At 50.5% G+C, this 14,094-nt stretch overlaps 1 protein-coding gene across 1 annotated transcript; it reads right to left on the bottom strand.

Annotated features, from left to right (window-relative positions):
- Positions 1 to 4,434: 4,434 nt before the first annotated feature.
- NAA40 (N-alpha-acetyltransferase 40, NatD catalytic subunit) lies at positions 4,435 to 11,691 on the bottom strand. Its single transcript, XM_044680464.1, has 7 exons — positions 11,596 to 11,691; positions 10,545 to 10,597; positions 6,140 to 6,235; positions 5,900 to 6,058; positions 5,360 to 5,443; positions 5,032 to 5,109; positions 4,435 to 4,576 (listed from the first exon to the last, which is right to left on the bottom strand). The coding sequence occupies exons 1-7, from the start codon at positions 11,632 to 11,634 to the stop codon at positions 4,435 to 4,437; spliced, it is 651 nt and encodes a 216-aa protein (XP_044536399.1). The 5' UTR covers positions 11,635 to 11,691.
- Between the last annotated feature and the right edge of the window lie 2,403 nt (positions 11,692 to 14,094).

Below are 14,094 nucleotides of genomic sequence, written 5' to 3'. Positions count from 1 at the left end.
CAGTTCTACTTTGCCCTTTGGTTCTAAGATATCTAAGTATTTCCTTTATATTTTGAAATGTGATGTTTGGGTTCTTTTTTTGATCATGATTGTCATATCATTTTCCACTTTATTTTCTTCAGGAGTGTCTTTTGTGACTGTGTTCTTCTTTCATAATGACAGATACGGAAATATGTATTATATGAGGGAGTCCATATGAGATAGTACTATATAAAACTGCTTACCATCTCAGGAAGGAAAAAAAGGAGGAAAGGAGAGAATTTGGATCACAAGATGTCAGAAAACAAATGTTAAAAACTGTTTATACATGTAATTGAGGGAGAAAAATACATTATTGGAGAAAAAAAATACATCTCTTCAATCCATTTTCCAGGTCAGTTGTTTTTCCTACATTTCACATTTTCTTCATCCCCCAACTCAGTGTTTTAACTTTTACTATTTCTTAATGTTTCATGAAGTCATTAGTTTCTGCTTGGTGAATTCTACATTTTTAGGAGTCATTTTCTTTAGTGAGATTTTATATTTGTACTATTTGGCCAATTCTGATTTTAAAGAGCTATTTTCTTCAGAATTTTTTTGTGCCTCTTTTTCCAAGCTTTTCAAAAAACATTTTTGCATAGCTGTTATTTTTTTTTTCCTTAAAAAACAAAAACCTTACTTTTTGAGAAGTCTTAGTAATAACTCTTAAGAGAGAAGGGCAAGGACTAGGCAAATAGGGTTAAGTTACTTACCCAGGGTCACACAGCTAGGAAGTATCTGAGGACAGATCTTCCTGATTCTAGGTCTGGCATTTTATCCACTAAGCCTCCTGTTGTTCTTCATGTCTCTCTTTAGTTCTTCTTGAAAGTTTGTTGGGCTTGTGTTTAATCTTCATTTTTCTGAATCTTTGCTACTAAATGTTTCATTTGATTCCCCCACCCCACCCCCTTCTCCTCAAATGTATCTTGAGTTTTCCTGTCACTATGGTAGCTATTTAAAGTCAAGTTCTTTTTTTTTTTTTTTTTTTATTGGATCATTTGGGGTGGGGGGGGAGGAACAGCTCTAGCAGTGGATTGAGCACCAGGTCTGGAGAAAGACTTGAGTTCAAATCCAGCCACAGAAGCTTGCCTCATGTTCCTCCTCTGTAAAATGAGCTGGAGAAGGAAATGGCAAACCCTGTCAGTATCTTTGCCAAGAAAACCTCAAATGAGGGAAGACTTGGACTCAACTCAAAACTAGCAAACATTTCAGCTTCCTTCTTAACTTTTGGACTTTTTGTTAAGAATTGGGCTTTGCTTACTTCTCAGGGTGATGCCTGGCCTGAGCTTGTCTATGATGTCCTTTTGTGTTCACAGCTAGATCTGGGAACACGGAGGTTTTTAATGATTCCAATGTGGTATGATCATTTGGGAGATCTTGTCACTGCCCTCCTGGTCTACTCTGTGATCCTTACACAAGTTAAGGTCCTCACTCCCTCATAAATGAGACTGCTCCTCTCTGCCCTGAAATTGAGTAATGGGTGAAAAGCACTGCCAAATGGCACCCAACCTTGCTCCCAATGTGGTCCCCTGGGATCTGTCTGACCAGGTGTTGTCTCCTTCCTGTCCCTGGGTACCAGGCTGCTCCCACCACCCTCCCCTTCCCTCTCTCTGCTAGCTCTCACCCCTCCACCCCCCAAGTCCACAAACCTTTCTTCCTGTCTTCCAACTGTCGTGGGATGGAAAAATAACTGATTTCTTGACTTCTGAGATCAGAATTCTGTTTGGTATTTTCTGTAGCTACATGGTAGTAGAGATTTGGGGTGAAGTTGGGCAGTTGTGGCCTTTTATTCTGCCTCAGAACAGAGAATATTAGAGCTGAGAAGGACTAAGTAGCCATTGGTCCAGCTCCCTCAATAGGCTGCCCTCGAATCTCCTCCTCACACACCACCAGCTGCCCAGCAAACCACACTGACCAACATCTTTCAGAACGGAACCCCCAGCAGACACCACCTTCACCTACTCCCATGCCTACTCTGCCAGAAAGTCGTACCAGCAACTGAACAAAGTGTCTTTTATTTGTAACGTACAAATAAAACCAATGCAAAAAGGCTTCCTTTTTCCCTTTGATTCCAGTGAGAAAAGAATTTACTAAGGAAAAAATATATATATATCAAGAGTTGGGGGTCTGTTCTCCAATTTTCCTCTAAAAAACAGAAAGGGTTAAAAAGAATCTCATGCACGCGCGCACACACACACACACACACACACGCACCACACACACGTACACAGGCACACCAACAGAAGTGACTCAGCATGGATGGGATGAATACAACTTAACAAGAAGACCTTTAACAAAAATACTTCACCATGCCCCAGACAAAACAATGATACAATCCAAACAGTCGGCTACATTTCTCAAAAACTAGACTTGGGAGAAGTTGAGGCAAGACACTGATGTGAGACAGGGCCAAGAAGATCTCAAAACAGGAAAACTAAAGCAAGGAATGACTTGCTAGTCCTTAGATTCTGCCCCTGCCAACTCAGAGACAGTCGATTCAAACAACAGAAGATGGGGGCAATCCCACGGCACCCTCTGCAAAAGAGTTTGGTCATCAGGGGCTGGTTATTAACGGCAGTAAAAAAAAAAAAAAAGCCACAATGAACTTACTAGGAAATTTTGTTGGGGATTCTTTTGGAATTCTGGGGGTATAAACAGTCAGAAATCCATGATCTGAGACCCAAAGTATTTTGGTTCATGTCCCTGGAGAGAAGGGAAAGTCTTCTTAAAGGTACTTCATTTGCTCCTAGTTTGAGGGAGCCCAAATCAGCCCCTTTCAATGCCCTAGAAAATCCGCCCTGTGGCAGGAGCTTCCCTCAGAGACACTGAGGGTCGGGAGTGGGGATTTAATCCAGTGTAAAAGCTGCAAAGGCGTCTTTAAAAAACCCTGGCCCTTTCCAAGGGAAAGCAGGGTGTGAGCTGAAGAGGGAAGTGTAAGCCCGGTGCCCGGGGTCCCTGGTCCCCAGCAGCTCACAGGCTGGTGTTTTGTAGCATGGCTGGCACAGTGTGTGTGTGCATCCGTAATCCCATGCAGAGGTGAGAGGCGAGAAGGGGCTTGCAGGGGAGAGTCCAAGAACGGGCAGGCACAGCTGCCTCCTGAGTTGGGGCAATGCAGGTGTGAGGAGAATCTGAGGTCCGAGGACAGACCTTCTACAAGAACCTTCACAGAGGTTAAGACTTTAAAGACGCTCCCTAAAGAGGGGCTTCAAAGGATTCATGCTGGGGGAGATGTGGGCTCGGTGCCCCTGCCCCAGGCAGGAGCGAGAGGAACACGGAGGACAGATTGGGGAGGGAGGTCAGCATCCAACAAGCCGCTCCTCTTGGATGGAGACCCAACAAAGGCCCTCTCCCACCTTCTCTCCTCCCTATTCCAGCACCCTAGGGAGGACAGAGCCGGACAGGTCAGAGTGCATCCTTGAAGGAAATGGCCAGAAGCTAGTCAGAGCTGCCCCTCTGTTCCACAGACCGCTGATGGAGTGTGGACAGGGTCAGCAGCACTTGTGCCTCACTGAGGCAAAGGAGGGAGAGTGTAAGCAGGGCAGGGGAAGAGTCAGCACCAAAGTACAGAGGAAATGGCATTGAATAGCAGACAGGAACTAGGGGAAGCCTGGGGACTCCCTGATATCATTTCCCAGAAGCTGGGCAGCAATCCTCTGGGGGAGGAGAAGCGCAAGACAAGCTGGAGCCACTGAGCTCTGTCACAGACATCTAGACTTTCCCTACATGGGGGGCTCCTTCCCAGCCCTCTGGTCACTGGTCTTGATGGAGAGGAGGGAAGGCCTGCAAGAGACGCCCCCCAGAGATTCCCACAGGTGTCCCCCGGACCCCAGGGCTGATTTTCACTCCTGGAGGAGCTCAGCCCACTTTCTTGCCACGAGACGCCCTCCCTGTGGGAGTGGGGCCTCCCTGAGGAAGCTACAAGCGGGAGTCCTTCAGACCTAAAGTCGCTGTGCTCTCAGCCGACTGTGGGCATTCTCATACCCCCAACTCTCCTTCCTCTCCTGTTGGGGAGCGCCCAGCGGTGTCCGGCTGCTCTTGTACAAGCTGGGGGTAGCTAGCTTTGGGGGCTTCAGCTACTTCCAAAGATGCAGCTTGGAACAAGCCTGTCTGCGTCATGGGCTGGCAAAGAGTGCCAGTGGGTCACCTCGAGAAATAGGATGGTTTTTCCCCAGCCCTGTTGCCCTGTACTGTTTGCCACTGCTCGGGGAGGGGGGTGGGGGAGGATGTTCTTGAAGTTGTTCCCCAACCAATGGGAGCCTGGGTTTCTGGGGGTGCACAGTGGTAGCTCCCGAGCTGAGGAGGCCACCACCGTGGAGGACCTGAGCGGTGTGAGGCAGCTGAGAATGTGTGGAGTGATGGGAGGCAGGGGAAGGGGCCAGGCTGGGGGGAGAGGTGGTTCTGGGGCCTGGGGCAGCCTCAATGGCAGCAGCCACCACAGTGCCCACCTGAGTGGGCATGCTGGCTGTCCCCAAACTTCGTCCTCCGGCTCAGGATCTCATAGGAGCAGTCATCGCCACAGCAGCCAGACATGCTGGGAGAGCTGTCATCGATCTCAAACCTGTAAGGCAGGGGGTGCCTCCCATGAGCCACGCAAAGTCCTTCCTGGCTGGCCAAGAGCTCGATACACGAGGACTCGCTGGAGCCTCCCCAGAAGCCTGAGAGGCATGTGCTAAGGGGAGCCTCCATTTAGAGAAGGGAACCCAGAGCACCTGACCAGGCCCCATGGCTCAAGTCACCCGGCTAAGAGTCCTGAGCACCCAAGAAGAAGGGGTGAGCAAAGGCAAAGTACTGCAGAGGCTGGAGGGAGCTCCACGGGCCTGGGTCCAGGCAATAGCTCCAGGGGCAGAGTGGCTGGAATACCTAAAGTGATGGAGAAGTCCCTCCCTCCCGATCACAGGCTCAGACCATGGAAGCAGGGGAGGAGTCCCCCACCTCAGAGCGGCCCAGGGAGGACGGGAGGGCAGGAAAGCCTGGGTACCGCCTCCCTCCTCAAATCTAGGGCCCGACACTTACTGCAAGGCTTCTCTGAAAAACTGATACGCTCCATGGTTGTGTTTGAACACTGTTAACATGACTTTCTTCATCTGCGTGCTGAAGGCAAAGAGAAGAGTCCATGTTTTCTAGGCTCTCAAGACGCCACAGTCAAAGGGCCACAGGACCCTTCTGGGAGGTGTCCTGGGGGCCAGCCCAGCGTCAAGGACAGGAATGGCCTTCCCTGAGCAGGGCGCAGGGCTGTCCAGGGACTTGCTGGGAAGCGTCCAAAGGAAATACTCCAACAGACAGAATCCCCATTCTCCACCCGGGAATGGAATTCCTTAAAGGCCCTAGAGATGGCCCTTACCTGTTGGCCACCAGCTGCAGGATCTGGATCAGGAACTTGCCCAGGCCTTTCCGCCGCACTTTGCTCTCCAACTGGACCTCATAACTGGAGGAAGAGGAGAGGAGGCCGGGGTGAGCCCAGGGCACTTTTGGGGAGGAGGCAGGGCTAGCCAGATCTATGTACACAGGGAGAGGGGACGGGGAAGGGATGAAGGGAAGACGAGAGGGGAGAGAGGAGATGAGAGAAGGGAGGGCGAGGGAGACCCACAGCCCCGAGACAGGGAGCTCTATATGGCAGCACTGGGCTTGGCCATAGAGCCGAGCGGAGGCTGCCAGGTTGCCCAGGGATTAAGTCAGGAAGCCCAGAGTGTGAAACCACTTCAGACACGTCCTTACAATGACTCTGGGCAGGGGCTTTAACTTCTTATGGAGAAAAACCAACCAACGGCAGTAAGATGATTAGTCACCCTAAAAACACTCTAGGAATGCCAGCTTCCACAAGGGGGAGGGGAGGGGAAGGCGACTCTCCCCAGGGGCCCACCCCCCAGCCTGGGGCTCGTACCAATACAAGACCTCATCCCCACACTCCACGTCGAACCGGAAATGGGAAAAGGCCACAGGCACGGTGCTCTCTTCCCAAGCAATGAGGTACCAGGCCCGGTCATCGGTCATCTCTTCCTTTTTTTCTCGGTCCTTCCAGCCCCATTCGCTCTGTTCATACCTAGAAAACGGGAAGAGGATGAGGGTGTGCAGAGGGCCCGGGCAGCAGGAGGGGTTATGGGTGTCCTGCAGGGACACTTACAAGGTCTGCATGTTGCTTTTGGTGAGATCAAAAGCCCAGTCCACCGTGGCCTGCTCCAGCCCCGAGACTCGCTTACACTCAATGGAGACATTTAATCTGTGGGGAAAGGGACATACCATGAGACACTCGGCCTAAGCTGTGCAGAACCCCCAAAGCTTGAGGGTTTCTGGGTTTGCCTCCAAACCTTGAGCTGACCTTAAGAGTTTCAGATGACCATTCAGATACAGGCAGCACAACTTCTTGGCTGAGGCCTGACCCCAAGTCCCGTCCCCCCTCTCCCCCGGCCTTCCCAAGAATAGAAGGTCCCACAGAGGACCCAACTCTAACACTTACAAAGCACCTCCCTAACATTATGGCCACTATTCAGATAAGGAAACTGAGGCAGGTCACACTGTGAGAAGCGATAACCCTCCACACCTGCCTTCTCTCTGCTCTGTCCAGCTGCCTCCCACAAAGCTTGCCCTGAGCCCCCATCTCTTTCCTACCCTCAGTCCCAGGCCAGCCCCTCCTCTTTTCTCCCTCACCTCCTGGGGCCTGCATCTCTGGGATCCAATCATATGATTCTCCTGAAAGCCCCACTCCTTCCCTTTCAAGTCCCGCACAGGGTGCAGGTATCATTTTTTTTTTTTTAATCCTCACCTTCCATCTTAGAATCAATTCTGTGAATTGGTTCTAAGGCAGAAGAGCAGTAAGGGCTGGGCAAAGGGGTGAAGTGACTTCAGGCATCATTTTTTAAAAATGCACCTGCAGTGACCCCAGCCAGATGCCTGGACCATGTTCTCAGGCGATGCCAGGACTGCTCTCAAGCTCTGCAACTTTACTGACTTCTTCCTCTCCTTCTCCCCAGGCGCTAAAGACTCAGCACTTGCTGGGCCTAGTTCTACACTCCATCTTCTTTGGCTGGGCCTGGCTCTCCTCTGTGTAGGCCCTTGCTCTACAGTGGGCGATCCCAGCCCCTCCAAGCGGTCACCAACCCTCCACAGCACTCAGCCCACCCAACAGGCTCAAGGTCCTTCTCTGGCTCCTTAGAAACACTATGGGGGCTCAGCATTCCTAGGCCTACCCTCTGCCTCCCGGACCGGGCCTCCTCCACTTACAGAGAACCCACAGTGGAGATGGGGCTAAGTGTCTACATAAGGGCCAGGGAAATTCGGGCTCCAGAGTAAAAATATGAAGTGGAGAGCTCCCCAGACCCCAAAGGCCTGAAAGCGATGGACACCGGGCCATAGTATCCCCTCTAAGAACCTGGGGAAGAGCTCAAAAGACGTTTCAAAGCCCAATGAGGCTGCCTTTCATCTAATCCTCTGATTAGCACATCAGAGGAGCCGGGCCGGCCCTGCTCTGATCTATACCTCTTGGAGATTGAGTTTTTGAGAGCCATTTTTCAATGAATAAAAATCTATCTGCTCCCCCCACCTCACCGAACCTCACACTGGGGGAAGAAAGACAGACAAAACACTTGGAACCAATCTGTTCGGTCAGGTCAATTCCCACACGCTGACAGAACTCATCATCTTTTCTCATAAACCTGCTCCCACTCCTACTACTGTGGAGGGGAAGGCCCCGGTCATCCTGGACTGCTCCCCAACGCCTCCAGAGCTAGGCTGTCGCCAAGGCCTGTCTGTGTCATCTCTGCAGCATCTTCTCCCCTCTGACCTGCCTCCACCCCAGGTTGAGCCATCATCCCCCCCCAACTTGGACTACTGCACTGGCAATGGGGGTGGAGGGCTCTGCTTGTCTCAGGTCTTTCCCCTCAAGTCCATCCTCTATTCAGCCCCAAAGTGGTTTCATTAAAGCCCAAATCTGATCATGTCACGCCTGTCTCTGAGCTCCAGTAAACTCTGTGTCCCTCTTGCTTTTCCAGTCATCTTTAAAAAAACAAAAACAAAAGACCCTGACCTTCCATCTTAGAATCAATACTGTGTATTGGCTCCAAGGCAGAAGAGTGGTAAGAGCTAGGCAACAGAGGTTAAGGGACTTGCCCAAGGTCACACAGCTAGGAAGTGTCTGAAGCCAGACTGGAACCCAAGACCTCCTGCCCCCCCACCCCCCCCAGGCCTCCTTTATTCACTGAACCCTGTAGCCACCCCCTTTCCAATCTTCTTATACCTTACTGTCCCCATGGATTCTTCAATCCAGTGTATAAACAGAACTCTGTACCCTTGAACTACAACTCCCAGAATCCCTTTCTGGTCGTCCCCACATTGATAAAATGTCCCCACTACTGGATAAAAGTTTGTTGTAACCCCGCCTTCCCCCCCCTCCCCACCAATCTCGTGCTCTCTGTCTCTCTTCCCGCTTTTTGCAGTCCAGGCAGCTCCTTTTGCTCAGGTTATCACTTCCCTTTACTTCAAGTGATTATTAATAAGTCTTATAAAAACATAGTTCTTGGAGTTACTGGATATGAATTTTTCATCTTACACCAGTGACCCTGGCCTCACTGTCTCTTTGTATTCTGTCTGTCCCTCAGGCCCAAAATGTTCTCCCTCCTTCCTCTACTCCATCTACAGAGCTCACTTCTTCAAGTCCTGGGTAAAATCCCTCCTCCTCCAGGAAGTCTTAGAGTCCCCCTCGTTTGAGACGGCTCCTGTTTCTCGGTCTATAGCTGTTTGCACACCCTCCCCCCATTTGGAGGATGCCCTCCTTGAGGGCAGGGCACGCTTCTTTCTTTGTCCCCTCAACCTTAGCCAGGCCTGGCACACAGTAGGTGCTTAGTAACTTTAGCTGGATGACTATCTCCTAAACTGCCCTGAATCCATCATGGCTCTGTCTGGAGATGGACAGCCAGGGCCCGCTGCCATCATAGGTGGTCACTGCACTCAGCTTAGCGAAGTCTTTCAAAGTTGAGCAGAGGAGTACAGCTGGGTAGTTCAGTGGATAGAGCCAGATCTAGAGACAGGAGGTGCTGGGTTCAAATCTGGCCACAGACACTTCCTAGCTAGGTGACCCTGGGCAAGTCGTTAACCCCATGGCCTAGCCCTTACTACTGTTCTGCCTAGAACTAAGACAGAATATTGATTCTAGGACAAAAGGTAAGGGTTTAAAAACAAGCAAACAAAACAAAAAAAGAAGAAGAAGAAGTTACTTATGCAGAGCCCAGAGCTCAAGGTCTGGCATCAGGAAAACCTGAGTTCAAATTTAGCTTTAGACCTGGGCATGCTACATAAGCTCTATTTGCCTCATTTCTTCATCTGTAAAATGGAGACAAGAGCATCTCCCTCCTCAGGCTGTTGTGAAGATAGAATGGGATAACAAGTGTAAAGCCTTTTAGCATAACGTCTGGTACACAGCAGGTACTCAATGCTCAGCCCCTTCCCTTTGCCTTCTGTATACAATGTTCTCCTGGTGCTGCTCACTCACTTGGCATCCCAGGTGTCTGGGAGGCCAGCTCCTATGACATATCGCCCATCCAACATCCTAAACCTCTTTTCAGCAGAATGTCCCAGAAATTCCTCCTCCCTAACAAAGCACCCGAGGGGCCTCCAGCGTGTTGGACGGGGACTCTGCAGGGGGGTGACTGGCAGAACTGGCAGAGTGAGGGAGGCAGGCAGGACCCTCTGCTTCCCAGACCAGGACCTCCATGGGGCCATGACCATAGGAGCAGGGCCCGTCGGCAACCCTCCAAGGAGTCTCCTGCCTTCAGACTGGTCCAAGGGTAGTTCCACATAGCTGGATTTTGTGTCAACTAGAATTTGATCCGTCCGGCCCAATCTGTCACGAAGATGGAGCGCTAAGGACAGGAGAGGCTCTCTGGGCCCCAAAGAGGAGCTGCCAGGCTCAGGGCTCCTCGAGGGATTCAAAAACTAGGAGGGGACCTTCCTGAGGGTTAAATGTACAAGAGATGGGAGGCCTGATAAGGCCTGGTCTGAAGCCAGAACGGCCAGATGTGTCCAGGCCTAGGTGCCTCAGTCACTGCCCATGCCTCAGTGGACGATCTGGACAGGCCTGGGAGAGAGGCTGCCTTAGGGGAGTGCTGGGCTAGGAGCCCCCCTGGGCCCTTTGCTACCGCAGAAGGGACAGCCGCCCTCCCCAGCTCCACGGCACTGCGTAGGGAAAGGAAGCACTTGACTCCCAGGTCCACAGTAAGCTCAGTGCACGGGGAAGGCCGGGATCTCCATGCCAGCCTAATGTGCAGCACAGAATTCGGCTTACTCGAGAAGACCTGCCACCCTCAGCGGGGACCGCAGGCAAGGCCAAGCTCGCAAAGAGTCATCAGGAGCTTCCTCCCCAGGTCAGGTCAGTGGCTCTCGGGCTTGGCACAGGGCGGCCCAGCACACAGCCAGCACATAACAAACGTTTGCTGACTGCTCAACTGACAGCTTCTTCCCGAGGAAGCAGACAGGTGGCGGGTCCTGACGGCAGCAGAGGCCCCCAGGAAGGGCTTCCGAAGGCCCCTAGGACTCACCCGTTCCGGTCGTATTTCTTGAACACTGGGAAGGCCTCCAAGGGGTCTTCGAGCTAAAGAGAAAAAAAGGGGGTGGCAGCATGAGTGTGAACACTGGCAGAGCCCACGAGCCACCCCCTAAGAAGAGCCCCTTGTGACATCCCAGTAGACAGACTGAAGGCGGCCATCCCAGAGCCGAGGAGCACCGACTACAGAAGGCCGGAGGGAGGCCCGCAGAGACCAACAGAACATACGTGGCTCCTGACTGAGTGCTGGGAAACGTGGCCACGGGCCGGTGCTGGGCACCATCTTCAACGGCCCCCCATCACCTACCAAGGACCTTCATGGACCAGGAGCCACGGGGGGGGCCTTCAAGGCTCTCAAGTCAGGTACTGAGGCTGAGGGAGAAGTGCCTGGCATGAGTCGGGCCAGGGAGGCCAGGCTGCCCGGCAAGGCCCCATGCCAGCTGGTGCCGCCTCCCGTCCTCTGCAGATTCTGCTCCTGTTCCCACCTCCACACGTGTGCTCAAGTGGTTGCCCATACCTGGCACACTCTTCCCTCTGATCTCAGCTTGTTTTCTAGCTCCATGCCCTCAGGAGTCATTCACACACGTCCATGTGTGCCAAGTGTACAACTCAGCATAGCAGGGACCCCACCTTTGTGCCACTTTCGACAGGCCCAGAGGCTAGCCCAGTGCTCTACACACAGCAAATGCTTAATACATGCTGCTGCCACCTCTGTTCTCACAAAGCCGACAAGTCAATGCTAGCCTAGGAAGGGTAGAGACACTCCAGAAGCTCCTGGGCAACCATGGCATGGCCTGTGCTGGGCACCTGGAGCTCCAGCCAACAGGCCGGCCCTTCTTTGAGGCTTCGAGCTGCTAGCAACATGCTGTGCAATGACTAATCGCCATGACCAACCCCGTCCCAACAGGTTCCCCTCAAACCATCAGGTTCCAGGCAGCTTCCAAGAGCAGGGCACAAGTGGTCCAAACCAAGTGCCCATGGGGGGGGGGCCACGCCATCTTCCCAACAGGGGCACCAGGCTGGAGTCCAGGAGAAACCAGGCTCACCTTGTTGGCGGCCTCCACTTTGGCACAGACAGCATCCATGGCGGCCCGCTCCTCCAGCCTCTTCTGTTTCTTCTCTTTAGCCTTACTTGACTTTCTCTGCAAAGACAAGAGAAGCAAGTTCTGCTAAGGGGTCTCGTCCAAATTCTGCTGGAAGCCCAAGGGGCCTCCTCAGAGGGTCATAAACTTGAGAGCTCCCAGGGACCTTCTTACAGAGCTGGAAATGAGAGCTAGAGAGAGCCTGGCATCCATGCCGGGGAGCTCAGGGAGAAAAGTCCGGCTCAGGCTTCAGATCCCAATAAAGGGGGCCCATCACCCCAGCCTACAAAAGGTGTGCCAGCTCCATACATGACACCGGATACCTAGGCACTAGAGGAGTGGGAAAGTCTCTGAGGTTCCAAAGGATGATTATTTAGAGCAAGCCTTGGATTCAAGGCGAGGAAACAAAGATTCAGAGAAACTAGATGACTTGCCTGAAGTAAGCTTGCCAGAGGAAGAGAGAAATAACTCTTTTACCCTGGATATCAAGAGTATTTTATGAGGGCAGCTGGGTAGCTCAGTGGACTGAGAGCCAGGCCTAAAGATGGGAGGTCTTGGTTTCAAATCTGGCCTCAGACACTTCCTAGCTGTGTGACTTGTAAGAGTTTAAAAAAAAAAGTATTTTACAGTCAATCCTCAACATTCAAGTGTTTAATTTCATGATTTCAAGCATTCTGAGATTTCACTAATAACCTGATTTTCACTTTTGTATGGGCAACCACGAGTATTTGCAGCCAAGGACAGTAGAGGGAAAAAAAGAGCAGCGATACTCACAGGACTGTGGATAGGCTGCCAGGTATTTCCCTGGTCTTGTTTACCTTAATGCCATAAAGAGCTCCTGGGCACTTGTTGCAGATTTTCATTGTTTGCCTTTAAAATTCAAGTTTCTGTCATAATTATGCCCCCAAAGTGCAGTGCAAGGCCTCTGAGCTTTAAAAACTAAGTGAGCAAAATGAGTGATATGGCTTCAGTAGAAAATAAGGGAGCCAGAAGCTTCAAACGGAATGTGGGTAGATGGAGTGCAGTGTGAATGGATTGATGATTTGTTATATCTGCAAAAAGGAAGAATGTGCTAGTGAGAAAAAGTGTTTTGCATGTTACCAATTTTATTTTGTGTATTGTTTTATGAGTTATTGTGTTAGGAAAAGTGCACATCATCATGATTAATGTATTGTTATAAAGAATCATATGCAGAAAAGTATGTTTTCAGCAAAAGATTATAACTTAGAGGGCAGCTGGGTGGCTCAGTGGATGGAGAGCCAGGCCCAGAGATGGGAGGTCCTGGGTTCGAATCTGATCTCAGACACTTCCCAGCTGTGTAACCCTGGGCAAGTCCCTTAACCCCCATTGCCTACCCTTACCACTCTTCTGCCTTAGAACCAATACATAGTATTAATTCTAAGACAGAAGGTAAGGGTTCACTGAGAGTAAGGTGTAAAGAAGGTAAGGGTTAAAAAAAAAAAAAAGATTATAGTTTTTGGTGGGTCTGGAAATCTAACCCCCTATTTCTCACAGGTTCAATGTGTCAACATTTGAATTTCTGACTCTTGCATCCTTTTCTTCCTTCCTTTCTTTTCTCTCTCTCTCTCCAAGTTTTTTCCAAAAAGTCTTACTTCCATCTTAGAATGAATACTAATTATTGGTTCCAAGGCAGAAGAGTAGTAAGGGCTAGGTGATGGGTTAAGCGACTTGCCCAGGGTCACCAGCTAGTGTAAGATTTAAAATTGGGTTTGACTCAATATGAGAGTTAAAAAATGTAAGATTGTGGTTGCCATTAATAAAATATTAACCCTTAAGTCAAAAAATCTGTTAGTAGCTCTTAATAATTTAATATAATGTAAATATAGCAAAAGAGAGAAATGTAAGGGGGAAGTAGAAAATATTTCCTAGCTAAATACCCTAAACTGCTGATCTGAAGAAATTCAGCTCAACTCTGACAAAAGCTCCCTCAGGTCCTGATCTCCACGTGGAAGTCCCATAATCTCTTCAATATGGGCCTCACCAGTGTAAGCCTCTTCCTTCAGCTCCAGTCATCTACCCAGAAAGCCTCCAGTGCAGAATCATGCAGAATCCTTACTCAGGAGAGACTCCTCTTGGAAGAGCCAAGAAAGGAAAGAGTCTTCTTTTCCGTCTCACCTTTTATAGTCATTTTTCCATGTCACTTCCTGTCTCTCTCCCACTTCACAGGAACCAATCACGGCCTCCCAAATTGTCTAGCACTACCCAAAGGGCAGTGTCTATGAGATCCACCTCCAGTCCTCTGAGGGTGAGAACTCTTATCAAAAGGATTCACAAATTCCTGAATGATTGAGTTAAAAGGTTGGGGCACTCCAAAGTACTTGATTAAGTTAAGATAAATTCCCTTTCACACTAGGAAGTGTTGGAATCCAGATTTGAACCCAGGACCTCCCTTCTCTAGGCCTGGCTCTCAATCTGCCCCTACTCACATCCTTTGGAGTCTGA

Source organism: Gracilinanus agilis, chromosome 6, assembly GCF_016433145.1.
Source record: "Gracilinanus agilis isolate LMUSP501 chromosome 6, AgileGrace, whole genome shotgun sequence".
NCBI lineage: Eukaryota > Metazoa > Chordata > Mammalia > Didelphimorphia > Didelphidae > Gracilinanus > Gracilinanus agilis.
Note: the sequence above shows the minus strand (reverse complement) of the source record. Positions and strands in the feature narration are given on the sequence as shown.